The sequence below is a fragment of the Tiliqua scincoides genome, chromosome 3 (genome assembly GCF_035046505.1).
Source record: "Tiliqua scincoides isolate rTilSci1 chromosome 3, rTilSci1.hap2, whole genome shotgun sequence".
In the NCBI taxonomy this organism is placed as follows: Eukaryota; Metazoa; Chordata; class Lepidosauria; order Squamata; family Scincidae; genus Tiliqua; species Tiliqua scincoides.
This window is the reverse complement of record NC_089823.1, coordinates 90,084,701-90,104,327: the sequence shown is the minus strand read 5'-3', so window position 1 is coordinate 90,104,327 and position 19,627 is coordinate 90,084,701. Positions and strand designations below refer to the sequence as shown.

The 19,627-nt window shown below is 43.9% G+C and overlaps 1 protein-coding gene across 1 annotated transcript in view; it reads left to right on the top strand.

Moving 5' to 3' along the window:
- TSGA10 (testis specific 10) overlaps positions 1–19,627 on the top strand; it is a 48,631-nt gene that overhangs the window by 10,801 nt on the left and 18,203 nt on the right. The window contains exons 3-12 of the mRNA XM_066620804.1: positions 748–909; positions 3,806–3,961; positions 5,313–5,486; positions 5,638–5,715; positions 8,261–8,412; positions 10,106–10,221; positions 15,034–15,188; positions 17,248–17,303; positions 18,869–19,037; positions 19,423–19,533. Of these exons, the coding sequence (XP_066476901.1) occupies positions 748–909; positions 3,806–3,961; positions 5,313–5,486; positions 5,638–5,715; positions 8,261–8,412; positions 10,106–10,221; positions 15,034–15,188; positions 17,248–17,303; positions 18,869–19,037; positions 19,423–19,533 (1,329 nt within the window). The remainder of the gene's footprint in view (positions 1–747; positions 910–3,805; positions 3,962–5,312; positions 5,487–5,637; positions 5,716–8,260; positions 8,413–10,105; positions 10,222–15,033; positions 15,189–17,247; positions 17,304–18,868; positions 19,038–19,422; positions 19,534–19,627) is intronic.

Here is a 19,627-nt window from a genome sequence, read left to right as displayed (position 1 = left end):
AGTTGTCAAGGACTGACCCTGCCATGGAGACCACCGAGAAGGGGAATTCACAGGTCAGCTCAAATCTCCCCTTTTTCATCCCATCAAAGCTGACAGGAATGGCCATTGGTTCAATAGTGCAGATGGGGTCTCTTTATCTGTGGATATGGCATCTGCGTATTTGCATTACCGTGGACCCCTGGATCGCCCTGCCGCCAAAGACCTCCCAGACTCTGCCAGAACCTCATTCTGGCTGCATCTGGGAGATTTTCTGAACCTCAAAGAGGGTGCATGCCACTGCACCTGGCCTCTGCAAGGCTCAAAATGCCGCCTGGAGCCTTTTAGTCTTGTTAGAAAGTCTCTGGGTGACAGCGACGTACAGCCTCTCTGAGGCTCAGAAGGACTCCGGACATGGACTGAGCAAGGGTCAGGTTGCGTTTCGAGCCCAGGTGGGCCAAAAATCACAGGTTTAATTATCTGCAATTTTCAGTATCCGCGGAGGGTTCAGGAACAGATCCTCCATGGATACCAAGGCACCACCTTTACTGTGGCAAAAGCTTTATCCAGCCAACCTTCTCAGTGTGTGTAGAAAAGCAGTTTCACCACTCTTTAGTGTTTTTATAACAGGCCAACTCCTGACTTCTGAGTAAATAAAATATATAGAATCTTGTGCAGTAATTTTTCTAGAGAAGTGTGTAAATAAATGTTAGTTATAAAATATGTATTAATATTATACATTAATAATAATAATTCTTTTGCACTTAAAAGGATGCCTTGGATTCAGAAAAATCACATGAGAAGTGTCCCTCAGGGCGTGACAAGTTTATAAAGGCATTGGAAGAAGACAGAGATCACTATAAAGCTGAAGCTGAGCATTTGAAGAAAATGCTCCGAAACACATGTTCAAGTCGTAGGCGCAGTCCCAGTCATGTGAGTTTAATGGTTTCTTCTCCCATTTAGATGCAGTATATCTTTAAATTTCTTAAAAATAGAATTTGTATGTTTATTTAAGCTGATGACTTGCTATTTAAAATAATGCATATTTAAGAAAAAAGTACTGCAGTTCCACACACAAGCTGCTTAAATTCCACTGAATTCAATAAGATTTAAGGAGCCTAACACATACAAAATCCAGTTATGTTTCTCAGTGATCTACTCAGTGTTTGTGATATACCATTGTCCAGATCAGGGTCTCCAACTTTTTGGCTAGAGGGCCACATCAAATATAAGAACATAAGAGGAGCCCTGCTGGATCAGGCCATAGGCCCATATACTCCAGCGTCCTGTATCTCACAGTTGCCCACCAAATGCCCCAGGGAGCACACCAGGTAACGAGACCTTCATCCTGGTGCCATTTCTTGCATCTGGCATTTTGAGGTAACCCACTTCTAAAATCAAGAGGTTGCACATAGACATCATGGCTTGTAACCTGGGATGGACAGAGTGGATAGGGAGATGCTCTTTACACTCTCACATAATACCAGAACCAGGGGACATCCACTAAAATTGAGTGTTGGGCGGGTTAGGACAGACAAAAGAAAATATTTCTTTACTCAGCGCGTGGTCGGTCTGTGGAACTCCTTGCCACAGGATGTGGTGCTGGCGTCTAGCCTAGATGCCTTTAAAAGGGGATTGGATGAGTTTCTGGAGGAAAAATCCATTATGGGGTACAAGCCATGATGTGTATGCGCAACCTCCTGATTTTAGAAATGGGTTAAGTCAGAATGCCAGATGTAGGGGAGAGCACCAGGATGAGGTCTCTTGTTATCTGGTGTGCTCCCTGGGGCATTTGGTGGGCCGCTGTGAGATACAGGAAGCTGGACTAGATGGGCCTATGGCCTGATCCAGTGGGGCTGTTCTTATGTTCTTATGTTCTTATGACTTTTCCTCCAGAAATTTGTCCAATTCCTTTTTAAAGGCATCTAGGTCAGATGCCATCACCACATCCTGTGGCAAGGAGTTCCACAGACTAACTACACGCTGAGTAAATAAATATTTTCTTTTGCCTGTCCTAACTCTCTCAACATTCAATTTTAGCAGATGTCCCCTGGTTCTGGTGTTATGTGAGAAGGAAAATCTCTCTATCCACTCTATCCATCTCCTGCATAATGTCTCAATGATGTCCCCCCTTAGGCGCCTTTTTTCTAGACTGAAGAGCCCCAAATGCTGTAACCTTTTCTCATAAGGGAGGTGCCCCAGCCCAGTAATCATTTTAATTGCACTTTTTTGCACCTTTTCCATTTCCACAAAATCCTTTTTGAGATGTAGCGACCAGAACTGGACGCTATACTCAGGTGTGGCCTTACCATCGATTTGTACAACGGCATTATAATATTAGCTGTTTTATTCTCAATACCTTTTCTAATGATCCCAAGCATGGAATTAGCCTTCACTGCTCCAGCACATTGGGTTGACACTTTCATTGAGCTGTCCACCACCACCCCAAGATTCCTCTCCCGATCTGCCACAGACAGCTCAGAACGCATTAGCCTATATGTGAAGTTTTGATTTTTTTGCCCCAATGTGCATTACTTACTTACATTGAAACACATGTGCCATTTTGCTACCCATCCTGCCAGTTTGGAGAGATCTATCTGGAGCTCTTCACAATCTCTTCTGGTCTTCACCACTCGAAATAGTTTGGTGTCATCCGCAAACTTAGCCACCTCGCTGCTCAACCCTGTCTCCAGGTCATTTATGAACAGGTTGAAAAGCACCAGTTCCAGAACAGATCCTTGGGGAACACTGCTTTTCCTCTCTCTCCATTGTGAAAATTGTCCATTGACACCCACTCTCTCTTTCCTGGTCCTCAACCAGTTACACGGTTGTCAAGGGCCGGAAAAAATATAAACTTTAAATATAAAATTTGAATAAATACATTACAGATGGAACTTAGATGAATGAATAGATGAATGAATGGGCTCAAATTTCCATGTTTTCTCCAAGCACCAACGCATACCACAGAAATAAAGCACACACTCAAATGTACTCCCATTCCCCCACCTCCCAAGCAGCTTACTTAAATATACAGGAGTAAATACCTGAGAACCAACACATCACAGGAAGCACCTGAAGCGTGTTCTAAGGACTGGGGAGGCCTCCCCGACCCCCAGAAAGGCCTTCAGAGGGCACAAAAAGTTACTTCTGGTTTTCCTGAAAACCAGAAGTGATGTGTGCAGACTCTCTGGCCCTCAGAACACCCTCTGGACAGCACCGGAGCTGTCAAGTGGGCCAGAGATTCTCAGGAGACCAGAGGCTTGTCGCAGTTCACATCTGGCCCCCAGGCCGGGGTTTAGTGACCCCTGGTCTAGATTGCAAGAATTGATTGGTGGTAGGTTAGTGAGAGGATGGTTCTACAGTTCAGCAAAGACTGGGCTACATGTTCTTGGGTCATTTCCACTGTACTAGTTGTTAGAGGCTGTGGAGCAAAGCTCTGTGTCATGCCTTTCATGACGGCATCCCGCATCCCCTGATGGCACACTGGGCACTGGTACTGAGGGTTCAGGAGTCAGCCTGGCAAGGCAAACTCTCTGATGAAACACGGTGTACCTGTCCTACTATGTCCAAGATACCTATTTGACTTGTTGGTTAGCTTCATTATGATAGAATTCATAGCATTCTGAACAATATCTAACTACAGAATGTTTCAGAGTAGCTAGCTAACAGTGTTATGAGCAATATGCACTGAACTTACAGGCCTCATAGAGAATTTAAAATCGTATAATCAAATCAAATGGCTACATTTGTGATCTGTTGGTGTTTAGATATTTTTTGTAAATCTAACTCATTCAAAAATGATATTAGTTTCTCTTCATCAAACTTTTAGGGGAGTACTTCAGATCCAGAATTTCTGCAAATCTTGAAAGAACGTGAAGAACTTAAGTCAATGTTGGACAAATATGAACGTCATATGGCAGAAATTCAGGGCAACATCAAGGTTCTCACTGCAGAAAGAGACAAAATCATCTGTCTTTATCATCAGGTAATCTTTTCAGGAGTATGGAACATTTTGGTGAGAACAATTTTTAAACTTAATATAAACTCAGTGGCAGTGATGTGAAGTAGGGGTGCCTGCTATTCCCAGAGAGTGACCAAAAAATTCCCATAATGCCCGAAACTAAGAAAAATGTATTAAATTGTGTGCATTGCTAAAATATAATTTGTTTACATATTCAAGATTAAATCCTACAAAACCTGCAGTTCATTTCAGACAATATGCATGTACGTACTGGAGGCAAAAACTGTAGACCTTCAGTAATGTTACAACACAAATGACCAGCATGATGGTCATTCAATCACTTAGTAGACATATTGCACACCAGAAAAAAAAACTGAGAAAATTTTCAGAATCTGAGAATTTTTCGCAGACTTTGCACCTGGAGTTCTTGTTGAGGGTTCTTGGCTCTCTGAAGTTCTGGTTAATAAATACTCAAAAACTTGACCTCGCACTAGAAATACTCAAACTCTTAAATTCCCCCCCCGAGACCCCGCAGACTGCCGCATTGTATACTTTTAAGGAACTTTAAAATTGTTTTAAAAATCTCCCTATATTTACACCAGCTGTGGAAGCCTTGCAAAGTGAAGGAGCTGAGCTCTTTGTAGATCAGTTGTAGCTGTTTGATTTTTGAATAGCCTCAGGGCATGAGGCAGTTAGTTAGCAGATCTTTCCATCACCTACCATTAACTGAAAGGGGAAACAAAAGACTTGAAAATAGACTTGGCAAAAAAAAAAAAAAAGCCCAAGCACATTGTCTCTACTCAGTTTAGATGTAATGATCCTGTGCTGCTCCTAAATGTCAAGATGTCACTTGTGAATGTTTTAGGACTGAAATAACACAAAAGGAGTATAGGTGCAATCATAGGAAGAACCTTATCTTGTTTGCTGTGCTACTCCTGATGTTGCTTGAAGGCAACATTATCATTGACAGGTGTTTGACAATTGACAGTTGGCAATTGACACTGATAATTGACAGGTGTTTATCTTCCTCTAAAAGGTTTCAGTCCAATTGAAGTACAAAGGGTAGACCCAGACCTAAAACAAATCCCCAGTTTTTAACTACTGTATAATTTTATTGAGGGGGGCAGTAGGGAAGTGTAGAACGGGACATGGCCAAGAAACCCCCTGTAATAGTCTACCTCATTTTTTAATGCAACAGCGTGGTGCTGCAAATTTGGAAAAAAAAGAAGTGAAAAATAAACCATTTAAACTGTTCACAAGCCAAAAATCAGATCAAAAAAATGACCCTAAGTATCTGAAATTGTCAGTTGATTCAAATTGATGTTACATATATACACCTATGGGGACACATTTAAATATTAACTTTAAATAACAGGCACAAGAAGAAATAAATCAACTGCGAAAAGAAGCTATCAAAATCCCCAAAGCCTCTAAAAGTGCGATGACTGCTCAGGCTGTCTTAAGACGTGTGGAGACAGAAAGGGATGCAGCTATTTCTGATTTCCGGAGGATGACGACAGAACGTGATAGCTTGAGAGAGAGGTTAAAGGTTTGATTTTTATTCAGATTTGTTTGTGCAACATCTTTATAGTATAATACAGTGACCAGTTTTGCTCAGTGACATCTAAAGTAAAAAATGTTAGATTAAATTTTATGCTACTAAAAATTACTTTATATTTTTGTTAATTTTTTTGATATAGATTGCTCAGGACACCGCATTTCATGAGAAAGCACATCTGGAACAAAGAATTGAGGAACTGGAATCAAATGTTCAGAGTGTAAGGAAAAATACAGGAAAATATAAATTGGCATTTATACTGAACAAGTGGTTACAATTATGTAAGGGTAGAGATAGTGTGAAGATGCATTGTTTTTTTCTTTTGCATTAATATGTACATTTCATAAAATTATTCCTGGACTGTGCAGATATTTGTATGCATTAATTCTTATGCTCTCTTAATCTGTACAGTACAGAGCTTTATGAAAGGGAATGTTATTGTTAAAGCACTAATCCCAGAAATAATGCTATTTAAAATAACATCCTGCTGCAGCGTCATTGGGAAATAACATAGGACATTGTTTCCTGTGTTATTGGACTGTGGGTTAGGACCCATTAGGTGGGTTGCGAGCCCGTTTTTGGTGAGTCCCCATTCATTTCAATGTGTATTTTATTTTTAATATATTAGACTTGATGCTACCATGGTAATGACTGCATTTGGGGGAATGTTACAGATCTGTACATTTAACAGGCTACTGTGTTTGCTTCTAACAGTGATAGTCATTGGGGTTTTTTCCCAGGTTAGTGTGGATAGGATTGCATATGATGGTGCACGATCAGCAGTTGTGCTGCCTGGTTTAGGGGTTTATTTGCTTTTGCTCTGCTTATATATTTGTAAATATCACAAATACTACAAAAACAATACTTGTCTCCAAAGCTCACACTCATCCTAAATAATAGAAACTGTAGAGCTGCCCCAGATTTCTCCCTACCTTGGAGATATTTAACAATAGGTTTGGATTCACCAAACACCAGAAGGCACAGTGCTACTTTTTCAGATAGCTCCCCTGCTCCTCTCCCGCTGATGTAGCTGCACCAAAAAGGCTTGGGCTTCATCCTGTGGATTGGGAGGTGTGTGGGGGGGAGGGGAGGTAAGAGAGCATATTTCTCCTTATCTCCCCATAAGCCTTCTGCTTGCTAATGGGTCTCCTTGGACCTGTGCCAGCTCTTCAGCTGACACAAGTCCGAAGAAAGAAAGCAGCCGTGTTGCGAGGCAAGGAAGGGAATAGCATCTAGTTCAAGTCACACGTGCCAGGTGCTACTCCCTCCTGACATGTTTCCTACCCCCGCTGCCAGCTCTTCGGCAGTGGTGGGTGCTCCATCATCCTTCGGTGTGTGGTGGGCCTCTGCAGCCTTCCCACTTTACATGCTGCCAGAGTGGTTTTTATGACTTCCATAAGGAGTGTCTGATAGCAGAATGCTGGTTCAACCAGCAGATCAGCCCTATGGACTATCAGTGTAATAGTGAGAGAAGAGCCAGCACAATAGTGCTGTGGAAAGGTCTTTTTCAAGACAAAGATGAATGTAAAGCTGCTATTGGTCTTTTGTGCTTCATCCTTAGTGTTGCTTCTCAGGCTTCCAGCAATTAATGCTGGCACTCTTTTGGATTGGAAAGGATATGCAGTGAGATTTTGCTCTTAGAGGTGACTTTCATTGCCCTGTTCATTTCTAGAAGGCCTGTGCAATAAGTGTTACTATGCAAGCTGCTTATTCTTTAGAAGTGTCAGGAGGGAAGAGGATTGGGTTGCCCTGAAAATTTTCTACTGTATTTAAAATGTCAGTTATGGTTCTGGAATTTTTCTGGGATGGTTAACAAACTAAGGACCAAATCAGAACTTTTGAACGGAGCAGACAGGCCAGCAGACCTGCGCTATATCCAGCACACGTTTAGTGGTAGGGGTGGCCCAGCCTGAGGCAAGGGGAAACTTTCCCCTTACTCTGTGTTGTGCTGAAGCAGCCCCAATGGGTCTACTCGGACTGCGCCACCTGATGAGGTGGCACAGATCCAAGCAGAACGGAGCAGCTAGGAGCTGCTCCTCACCTCCTGGGAGCAGGGCTAGGATCTGGCATAACTGTTGGATTCTGGTCCTGCCTCCCGTTCCCCGCCCACCTGCCCTCCTCCACCCTGAAACGCCTCCTCCCCACCCTCCCCATGCTCCCCTAGACCTCTCTGCTGGCCTGGAAAGGCCAGCGCAAACTTATCGGGCCTGGAGCCTGCATCGGTGTGGGGAGCCTGGCATGCATCCTTGTGCCAGCCTCCCCGACTCCCAAATCAGCACAAATGTGCCTTATGGCACCTTTGTGACAGTCCCAGGCTGACGCAAGGGACTTGCGCTAGCCCATGTACGCATTAGAATTGTGCCCTAAAGAAGTTCAACCAGACCTCAGGTTGCATAAAATCTTTATTTAGTAGAACCAATCTTTTATCAATTTGTTTGCATTTTTAATAGTTTTTAGTTTCTCTTGAAGTGACAGTGTAAAAGGATTGCACTGTTTGTATGATATTCTGCAGTGCTATTTCAAAACTTGAAAGTGCTCAGCAATATTGACTCAAAACAACTTTGACTAAGGTCAGGCAAACAGTTGTTATTTTGTTGCAGGAACCCTTTTTCCTCAATTTATTTGAAAACTGACTCCAGCTGCAGAAGATGGAAACTTTCCTAATCAGAAGAGGCAGCATAGAGAATTTGAAGTAGTTGAAGAAATGTTGTATAAAATTTAGGTTTCTACCTAAATAATAATACCTTGTCACTCCTGTGCTTCAGCTTGACAATGAACGGTTAGAACAAATATCAAAGATGTCTTTGATGGAGGAGACCATCGCATCCCTAGAAATGGAGACGAAAGCATTGGCAAGAAGAGCAGTGGACTCTGAAAGTGAGCTGAACAGACAAAATGCAGCTAATGCTTCGCTAAGGTAAATAAAATCTGATTTAATACAGATTACATTTAAATTAAAATTACATACCACAGGTGGAGCCTATTTATCCGCATTAGTTCTGTTCCGTGACTCGGCACAATTAACAAAAAACGCGTTGTGCTAAATGCCATAGAGTTATGCAAATTCGCTGCAGCCTGACACTTCCGGATGGAGGGAAACTAAGGCAGCTGTTCTCAATCCCCTCCCTTCAGCACTCAGCCCTCCTGTTGCCAGCTGTCCTACTTCTTTCACAGCTGGGATGCTGAGCTTGCTTGGGAAGCCTCATCCTCTGTGTCCCAGACAGCCTCCCAACAGCGCTGCAGGTTCTCCTCCTCCTCTTCGCCGCCACTGCCACCGCTGCCGCTGCTGCTGCTGCAGCCCTCCCTGGCCACCATCATGGAAGCTTCTCTGTCCCGGAGCATTCTGGGACTTGTAGTCTGGCTCTCTGCTCACCCTCACCTGTCTCTCGCAGACTTCCCAAGGCTTGCTTGGGAAGGCTTGCTGGAGCCAGGAGAGCCTGCATTATCTTGGGGGGGGGGGAATTCGGCAAACACTCCCTGGGTTTTTTAAAGCAATCGCCTCTCTTCCTCCTCCTGCCTCCCCCTCCTGAGCCCTCCCAGGTTCTTTCACAGTTGGAATGCTGAGCTTTTAAGAGACCAGCGCTATGTGTTTCTACTCAGAAGTAAGCCCCATTCCAGTCAATGGGGCTTACTCTCAGGAAAGTGTGGAGAGGATTGTAGGCTAAATCTCATGCTTTGCTTGGTGGGAAGGCTTGCTTGTGTTGTGATTGCCTGCACCATCTGGGGGGGGGGAATTCAGCAAACACTCCCTGGGTTTTTTAAGGCAATCCCCTCTGTTGCTACCACATCTGCCCCTGTGTGTGTGTGTGAGTAAGAGAGAGAGAGCTCCACCTCGCTGCACTTGTTCTGGTTACACAGGGTTTTTCTCCCCCTTCTTCAGCCTCGGCTGGCTCAGGACTCCAGGAATGTTACTGTTCCTTTGCAAGGGGAACCTCTTCCAGGGCTATTCCCTGCCTGGGTGAGGCGGAGCCTTTTTGCAGTGTTTTGGGCTGCCTGGAAACTGAGAGTGAGAGACCAGCGCAGGGCAAAGGAGGCAAAGGTGTGTGTGACTTTTGGTTCCCCCACCCCCATTTGTGTTGAGACAAATCCGAAGATAAAAAATCCGTGGATAAATAGGCTGCACCTGTATATTGTGTAACAAATTTGTGTCTTTTGAGTGGCAACTGTTGTAATTATAAACATCTAGATGCAGGCTTCTCCACAGTCCTTTGTGGTTGTTAACTTTCTGGGGCCTCAAAATTTGTTCTTTACAAGGTTTACTTGTATAAATGCACTTGTATTTACTTGTGTAATGCAATACCATTAGTGTCCAGTCTAAAATTGTCATGATATATTTTCTGATATGTTTATTATTGGCTTTTGTTCTTTAGTTAGCTGGATGTGACCGTTCACATCATACACTAGTTGATTCAAACCAGTACAATTGAGTTGACTCTTTTGAAAGAGTTCAGTAACTTGCATTTAATGGATACTCACAGACTCATAAGATCGCTTTATTATATTATTATGAACTGTACCTTATTTGCCATCTATTACTATCCCTGTTTTAGTGATATTGCACAGTTTATATGCATGCATGCCTTTAAATTGCCCTCCTTGTTAATCTTCAGCATATTGAATGAAAAAAAAGAGCATAGTCTTTCAGAGGCCCAACGACAACTCTCAAAGAAAAAATATGAATTGCAACTCACTCAAGAGAAAATTATGTGTCTGGATGAAAAAAATGGTAAGTTACAAATTCCTTAAATTATATTCGAGGGAGTCTCCTTAGATTACAATACACAGTAGAATTGATATTATCATCAACATAAGAACAGCCCCACTGGATCAGGCCATAGGCCCATCTAGTCCAGCTTCCTGTATCTCACAGCAGTCCCACCAAATGCCCCAGGGAGCACACCTGATAACAAGAGACCTGCATCCTGGTGCCCTCCCTTGCATCTGACATAGCCCATTTCTAAAATCAGGAGGTTGGACATACACATCATGGCTTGTAACCTGTAATGGATTTTTTATCCAGAAACTTGTCCAATCCCCTTTTAAAGGCATCCGGGCTAGATGCCATCACCACATCCTGTGGCAAGGAGTTCCACAGACCAACCACACGCTGAATAAATAAATATTTTCTTTTGCCTGTCCTAACTCTCCCAACACTCAATTTTAGCAGATGTCTCCTGGTTCTGGTGTTACGTGAGAAGGAAAAGAGCATCTCTCTATCCACCCTATCCATCACCTGCATAATTTTGAATGTCTCAATGATGTCCCCCCTCAGGCGCCTTTTTTCTAGACTGAAGAGTCCCAAACACCATAACCTTTTTTCATAAGGGAGGTGCCCCAGCCCAGTAATCAATTTAGTCGCACTTTTTTGCACCTTTTCCATTTCCACAAAATCCTTTTTGAGATGTAGCGACCAGAACTGGACGCAAAACTCAGGTGTGGCCTTGCCATCGATTTGTACAATGGCAATATAATATTAGCTGTTATATTCTCAATACCTTTTCTAATGATCCCAAGCATGGAATTAGCCTTCACTGCTGCAGCACATTGGGTTGACGCTTTCATCAAGCTGTCCACCATCACCCCAGGATTCCTCTCCCAATCCGTCACAGACAGCTCAGAACGCATTAGCCTATATGTGAAGTTTTGATTTTTTTTGCCCCAATGTGCATTACTCTACACCAGGGGTGTCCAAAGTTTTTGGCAGGAGGGCCACATCAGCTCTCTGACACTGTGTCGAGGGCCGGGGAAAAAAAGAATTAATTTACATTTAAAATTTGAATAAATTTACATAAGTTTACATCAATGAATATATTAAAGATGAACTTATATGAACGGATGAAGGTCTTGCGATAGCTCAAGGCCTATAAAAGACCTTGCATAAAGCAAGGCTGGCCTTTCCTTTGCTGCTGCAGCTGCATCACAGACATGAAACAGCAAGGAGTGGAGGTAGCCCATATCCCACAGCTCACATGAGAGGTCAAACAGTCGCCCTCACGCTGAGATCAGTTGCGTCAGGATCAGATTTGTGGGCTCCAACAAATCTCAGGAGGGCCAGAGGCTCATTGGAGACTGGGGGCTCCCTGAGGGCCGCATTGAGAGGCCTCAAGGGCCGCAAGTGGCCCCAGGGCCGGGGTTTGGGTACCCCTGCTCTACACTAACGTACATTGAAAGGCATGTGCCATTTTGCTGCCCAGTCTCCCAGTTTGGAGAGATCCTTCTGCTCTTCACAGTCTCTTCTGGTCTTCACCACTCAAAAGTTTGGTGTTGTCCGCAAACCTAGCCACCTCGCTGCTCAACCCTGTCTCCAGGTCATTTATGAACAGGTTGAAAAGCACCAGTTCCAGAACAGATCCTTGGGGAACACTGCTTTTCCTCTCTCTCCATTGTGAAAATTGTCCATTGACACCCAACATATTTAAATTTTTAAAACCTGTAATTATTTTGTTTGAAAGTTCCTAGCTCCACCTTTAGTGGAAGTTTTCTTTCTCTCTTTGCTTTGTCACATTTCTTTTCTGAAAAAGTTCAATTAATGAATGAAATTTAAAAATGAACGAATGTTCCCTTTTTTTTTAAATCTCTGAAAAGAAAACAATACTATGTTTGTGCTAGTATTTCATACCACTATTAACACAGGGCACAATCCTAATCTGTGCAGGAACAGGCACACTTACTGGCCTGCACTGTATCCAGAGCAGGTTTGGTTGGCCTGGGGGCACAACTTAGAGTAGGAAGTTGTCAGTCCCCTTACCCCTAAGCAGTGCCCCAAGCAGCCCTATGGGACTACTCAAATCTATGCCTGCAATTTCGTGGGCGCAAATCTGAGTGGCCCAAATAATGCTGCTCAGGATGGGGATGGGGGTTGGTATCTAGTCTGCGCCACTGTGGCTGACCCCACCCTCCTCCTGATCTGCCCCCAGAACCACCCTCCTCTGCCCAGAAATTCCCCCTTCCCACCTCCGTTCCTCCCTCCCTCCCTCCCCCCTCTGCTCTCCCCTGTGACAGTCCACCTGCACTGGCACAAACTCACACTGTCCCAGCTCCACTGAGCCAGTGTACATTCTTTCACTGGCTGAGCCTGACCTCCGAATAGCCACAAAGTGCTTTACGGCACATTTGTGACACTCGGGAGCTGACACAAAAGACTTATGCCAGCTCAGGGGGGATAGGATTGTGCTGATATTCAACCAGTGTGCCATGGTCACGTTGGTGAACTGCAAAAGGTCTGCAGGTGTGCTATGGGAGTTTGGAGCAAGCAGTTGAAAATAGCTGAAAAACTCTTCTGGGATCTATGGCTCTGATTGTCTATAGTAATGAATTGTCTGATAAACCAGGACAGACAATTTGTTGCTACAGACAGTTGCTCTAGAAACAGAGCTGCAGAAACCAGAAGAGTCTCCAGGAAGCAGGAAGTAACATCACAAGAGGCAAAAGAAATCACAACACTTCTACTATCATGTCTGTGCAGTACCACCCCACAGAGCTTTTCTGAGTGCACTCTTCCCATGTTATTTGTAGCTGATTTGTTCCTGAAAACTGCCATCATAGCAAAAATTCAGATAGCAAGTACAATTATTAAATTAACTGAAATGGAGAAAATTCTAACTCAGTGGTTATCAAACTGTTGGGTCATGACCCACCAGTTCCCCCATCCCTTTAAGGGAAGGGGAGGGAGGCAGCGATGCAATCCCCAGGATCACGTCGCTAAGGGGGGCAAGGGGAGTACTTTGCACTTACTTTCAGAAGACAGGGCTGCAGCAGACTACAGGAGGTGCGGGGAACCCTGCGCAGCCCTGCTCAGCACTCCCCAAGGCTTGGAATGTTTGCCAAAAGTGGGCGCAAAGCACTTCCATTTTGCAGGAGGTCCTTTGCGCCCACTTTTAGCAAACGTTCCAAGCCTCGGCGAGTGCTGTGCAGGGCTGCACAGGGCTCCCTGCAGCCTGCTGCAGCCCTGTCTTCTGAAAGTAAGTCACAAGCACTTGCCCTCCTGGGGATCACGGTGCTGCCCTAGCTCCTCACCTGCAAGAACTTACTGAGGGAGTAAAGCTCCCTCAGAGTTTGAGAACCACTGTTCTAACTCATTCTGAAGTCATTCCAAGCTCATCCAAAAATCATCCTAAATGCCTTGTTCCATAAGGAATTCCATAGACTAATTATAGTCTATGTTTCTCCTGTTTTTGCATGAGTTTTTTTTTTATCATCTTGGGTTCTTTAGGACACAGCACAAAAACCAGATAAAAGGAAATATGATGAGTAACAAATTTCCCATTTACTTACCATGCCTGGACCTGTTCAAATCATAAGAACGTCTTCTTTAGGGTCCAATTCTATCCAATTTTCCAGTGCCAGTGCAGTCGTGCCAGGGGCATGCACTGCATCCTGTGGTGGGGAGGCAGTCACAGAGGCCTCCTCAAGATATGGGAAACATTTATCTCTTTCCTCGGGGCTGCACTGTTGCTGCACCGGTCCTGAAAAGTTGGATAGGATTGGGCTCTTAATTCAGACAGGATTGTTCAATAATCCTTACAAAAGCCTATAAAGTAGGCTAGTAGTACTATCTCTATATCATAGATGGAGGGTTGAGGTGCAGAGGCAGACCTAAATTTACACAGTAATCTTAAGGTTGAAATAGAATTGGAACCAGGTACTTCCTCTGCACAGTGCACACTTCACAAGGCAATGCATTTCACCAGCTTGCTACACCTTTCTAGGTTAGAGGGCCATGAACATTCACACTTGTTTATGCTGAATTTAACTTGATGGATTTTGGTACCACCTCACCTATCTATCATAGTCTACAGCCCAATCCTATCATTTGGCTGCACTGCCGGAACTCACATTCTGGTAGTGGGGCCTGATTTAGGGGAACACAAAATGCAATGCTCTATAGTGTGCAACTAGGTTGCTGCCAAAAACGCAGTGGTGCCAGTTGTATGGCAGTGGCCTCCCTGGATCCCCTAGCACTGGTAAATTAGTGGTGGGAGCAGGCTGTGGGGGGGGGGAGAGAAGGGGGAGAGAGTGGGAGGTCTGGGGCATTTCTAGGTGGGAAAGGAGGAGGAACCAGGGCTGGAGAGGAGGCAGGGGGTGGATCTGGTGGTAATGGTGTATACTGAATCTTATACCCTCTTTTTAAAACTTTCCTGCCCCTTTTGTCTCATCATATATATGCCAACAAAGTAGATTGTGTATGTCCAAGGAGAACCATTGGTGATCAGTCAGCCTACCAGAAGATAAGTACAAAAGGTTTTCACTTATCTCCTGCAGGCTGTCTGATCACACACCCCCCCCATAGTATGCAGTGCATGCATCTTCACTGAGTATGTGAGAAAACACTTAAAGAAGTTCAACAATCATCTGAACTATCCTGAACTTAAAGAAGAAGTTTGCAGCTTGCAAAAGAGGAGCTCCTAAATCAGAAAGTAGAGGTAGCTTTCTAAATCAAAAATATTGATTGCAGTACCTTTTGTATGCTAGTCAGAGATTTTGACTAAGCATTGCCTACGTGCAAAAAATTATTGTAAAATGATCTCTATATTTCCAGAAAAACTTTCAAAACAAAACCTTGCTCAAGAAGAAGATATTTGTACACTTAACGAAACAATAGCTGAACTAGACAGAGAAAAGGATGCTCTACAAGACCTTCTGGAGGAAAAAACAGAAAAAATTTTCACCCTTGAAGAAAGCGTGTCTATTAAAGTAGGTTCTGATACAAAAATGCTTATGTGATTTAGATCCACAGGTTTATAACATGCTTTGTAGTTACACAGGAAGGAGACTTACAATTTAATGCAGCCGTTTTCAACCACTGTACCATGGCACACTGGTGTGCCGCGAATGGTCCCCAGGTGTGCCGCGGGAATTTGGGAGAGGGTCATTTAACAATAGGAACATGGGGGGATGTGAGCCCCCATTGACAGCACAGTGTGCCTTGTCAATTGTCAAAAAGCTGATGGTGTGCCTTGACCATTTTATTGCCTTGCCAGTGTGCCGCAAGATGAAAAAGGTTGAAAATCACTGATTTAGTGTTTTGGGTGTAGTTTTTGAAAGCACACATTGTAGGCATATCCAAGTAGGCAAGTAAAAGGTATAACCTCCATTATTTGATTAGTCAGAGGGTGCAATCCTAACCCCAAGTCCCTTGGGCCGGCCTGGGAGGGTCACAAACGTGCTGTAAAGCATGTTTGCACCTTCTCAAGGGGAAGCTGGGCCGGTGCTCCGAGAAGTGCCAGCCTGCGGATGCTGACCTAAGCCTCCACGCCGGCTTCCCCCAGCTACTTGCATCGGCTTGGATAAGTCAATGCAAGAACAAAAGGTAGGTGTGGGGGAGGGAGGGAGACATTCCTGGGCAGGGGGAGGGCAGGTGGTGGGTGGCCCCGGGGGTGGGCAGGCATGGAGAGGGAGGCGGGGCTGGGATCCGGCGATTATGCCAGATCCCAACCCCCGTTTCCGGGGAGAATGGGGTGACTTCAAGCCGCTCCACTCTCCTTGCACTTGTGCCACCTCCAAAGGTGGCACAAGCCTGAGGAGACCCATTGGGGCCAGTAGCCCTTACCCAGGGGTAAAGGGAAAAGTTTCCCCTTGCCTCTGGCTAAGCCGTTTCTGGCCACAATCCTGTGCTGGATACAGCGCAAGCCTCTTGGCGTGCCTGTTCCAGCGCAGGATAGGATTGCGCTCTGAGAGTGATGTTAGTGTTGAGAGAACTACAATTTTTACTGCAATTTATGATTTGAACAATTCAGTTTTAATATGCCAGTGTGTGAATTCATAACAATGGAGGATTAATACCAAAGTTAAACATTCTGGTTATGAAATGCTATCTGTTGTCTTTTTTTAAGATAAAGTGTCTGTTCAAACTGCAAACACCAGTCCTGAAATTTCCATTTAATCCTAGCACAATCCTCTTGAACAGTGTTTCTCAAATTGTGGGTCACAAGCCGAAACTCAATGCTTTGCATGCAAAAACTTTCTGGGAGCCCCTGGAGGCCACTCCTGGATCATGCCAGGCCTGCAACCCCTTCACTTGGCCTCTGTGTGCCCCAGAACACCTCCCAGAACTGATTTCTAGTTTACTTCTGGTTTGTGTCTGCAATGTTTGATGGCTTCCAGGAGGCATTCTAGGGCCCATGGAGTGGGTTTTGTGGGCCTGGCATGACCCAGAAGTGGCCTCTGGGGACTCCTAAGAAGGCTTTGTGGTAGAACACAAGTGTGTTTCGATGTCCTGACCAAAAAAGATTCTTCCATTTTAGGGCAGCCACATGGGATTTTAACTTTTATTGAAGGAGCAGCTCAGAGGGAGGAAGGAGTTCACCCTCTTCAATTGAACCATTTTCTAAATCTGAATTACCCCAAAATTTGCTGTTTAGACCCACAGTGAAAAAGACAGCTTACCTGTATTGTACATGTCTTCTTTCTGCTGGAAGTTTAATAGCCTTAGAAAGACCATTCAGATTGGTGAAAGGGTTGAAAAAGCCCTTCCCTTAGTACTACTGTTCACAAATTTCCTTTGTTACAACTGTATTTTATACTTGGGTCTGAGAGCCCTGTTGCTAATCATGCCTGTGCCACTAAGGTACAGTCTCTCCCCCATTAATTTGCAGTGCTTGAAGAATAATTTTCCAGAACTTTAAAAGGTGAAGCTAGACCTTAGAAATTGATATAAAAAACCCCAAACTGAATAAAATGAGCGTCATTTCTCATGCTATTCATCTCTAGTTGCTAACTAAGGAGAAACACATTTTACTTTTTTATTTTCAAGGAAAAGACCATTTCAGATTTGAAGGGCATACTTTCTGATATGGAGCATTCATCAAAGTAAGACTCACTCTTAATTTAGTTTCTTCTTTTAAAGTACCTTTTTAATTGATCAGTCTATTCTATCAGAATTAACATTTATGAATTCACTTAACCTACACCTATAGCCTGTGTGATAAAAGATTCTTCAACAGTATTAAAAACCGTTCTGAGTTTGTGTCATTTTGAAAATATGCCCCTCCTTCCTTCTCAGCCCTCATATCTTGCTACATTCTTGTCCATGTCTTTTTCTTTACCAGCTCCATCACCCTCAGTTGTCTGAAGGTCTCCTGGCCACTCAAACAATTCTGTCCTTTTCCCTGTGCTGCCCCTTATGCTTAGAACCGCCTTTCAGAACACCTGTTGGATACTTCCATCAAATTTCTTCTTACAACCCACCTTCTCTTCGAAGCCTTGTCATTACACCTTAGTCCTCTTCCCTATTGTAACTGTGTAATACGTAGTAAGCCCCATCACGTTTAATGAATCTTATTGCCAAGTAAGTGTGTCTATGTTTGCAGCCTAAATTAACAGCCTGATCCTATGTAACTCCCCATGTGGTGATACAGCAACATCAACGCAGCCTCTGCTATATCCTCCAGAGGAGTTATGAAGTTATGGCATGTTGTGGCTTCCTTGGGGTAAGGGAACATTTGTTCCCTTGCTTCAGGGTAAGCCCCAGCAGCCATCATGGGTTGGCTTAGACCTGCATCAGTTCTGTAGCTGGTGCAAGTTTGCATTGACCTGTGAAGGTGGACTGAACCTGGGAAGGGGGTTAAGATTCAGCAGGCACTGCCTCCACTGAACCTGTCCCCTTCCTAGACATGATCCTCCCTCCCTCCCCCGCTTTCGCCATTCCTCCCCATTCTTCACTAACCCTCACCCTGACCTTCCTGCCAATGGTCAAGCAGCAGCTGCTTTATGACAGCCAGAAACTATTCACCATCGGTGCAATGCGTATTCCACTGTCAGCCAGCCCCCATAGAATTGGGGCATAAGTATGTGTAACTGAAACATTCACAAATGATTCCTTTGATTATCCCTGCCTCCATTCCCTTCCTCCCCTTCCCAGTTGTCTTCCTTATGTCAATAGGTGCATGATAAGGGCCCAGTCTTATCCAGCTTTCCAGTGCTGATGCAGTCATGCAATGGAGCATTCACTGCATCCTGCCTGGGAGCAGTCACAGAGGCCTCCTCCAGGTAAGGGAACATTTGTTTCCTTAACCTCAGATCTGCACTGCAGCGGCATCAATGGTGAAAGTTGGACAGAATTGGACCCTGAGTCCCCTAGGCAGGGAGCTGACTTTCCATTCTGTGTAAAGTGCAGTGCAGACTGATAACATTATATAAATAAACTATAAATGAAAATTTATTGTAAGGTAGTCTGTCAACGTAAACTAGACTTTGTGTATTATTATAATGCTACATTTCTGTGAATAGTTTATTAGCTTGATTATTGATATATTTTTATCCATGTAGTGTAGGTCATTAGCATAAGGTGATCTTATGTCCTACCTTTCATTGTTTTTGATTAATATTTTTTTCTATTAAAAATGTGTTTTGTGTATTTTTTATTTTCTTCACAGGCAGTCTTCTGAAGCACTCCGTCTGTGTGAACAAGATATTATCAGATTGCATCAACTGTTAGATGATGCTAATAATGAGCTTACTCAGACTGGCAGGGAGAGAGAAGCATTAGCTCGGGAGAATGGGAGGTTGCAGGAACAACTATGTAGCATTAAGCAAGAAAATCAGGTATATATTACAGAATAACTGACTGAAGGGGACATACACGCACATCAGATATAGTAACATTGTGTTATGTGCAACATTAGGCAAAATACAATGAGCCCTTGATATCCACAAGGATCTGTTCCAGGACCCCCATGGTCTCCCTGGGCCTCAAAATGCCTCCTGGATGTGTTGGAAAGGCACTTCCTATTTTCAGTGTTCTGTGTGGACTTGGTCCTTTGAAGCCTTGGCTCAGCATCCACAGGTGCCATGCCCGCAAATCAGGAGGGCCCACTCTTATTATGCAACTATAATTTTTAAAACAGATACTTAATACCTACTAATAAAATATAGTTAAACATAGAATATGAATGTGTGGATAAAATAACGCATCACATTTCTTTGACAGTTTCTGCATCAAAAACTGCTTACGTGTCAGAATGAACTAGATGATATGAAGTTGAAAACGGAAGATTTGTATACAGATATTGCCAGGCTAAAGAACATACTGAACTGTAAAGTAAGTGAATATTTGAAAAGTTATTTCTTACAGCCCAATCCTATTCAGGATTGGACTACTGCACTGTTGGCTTTACAACAGTGGAACAGAGTTC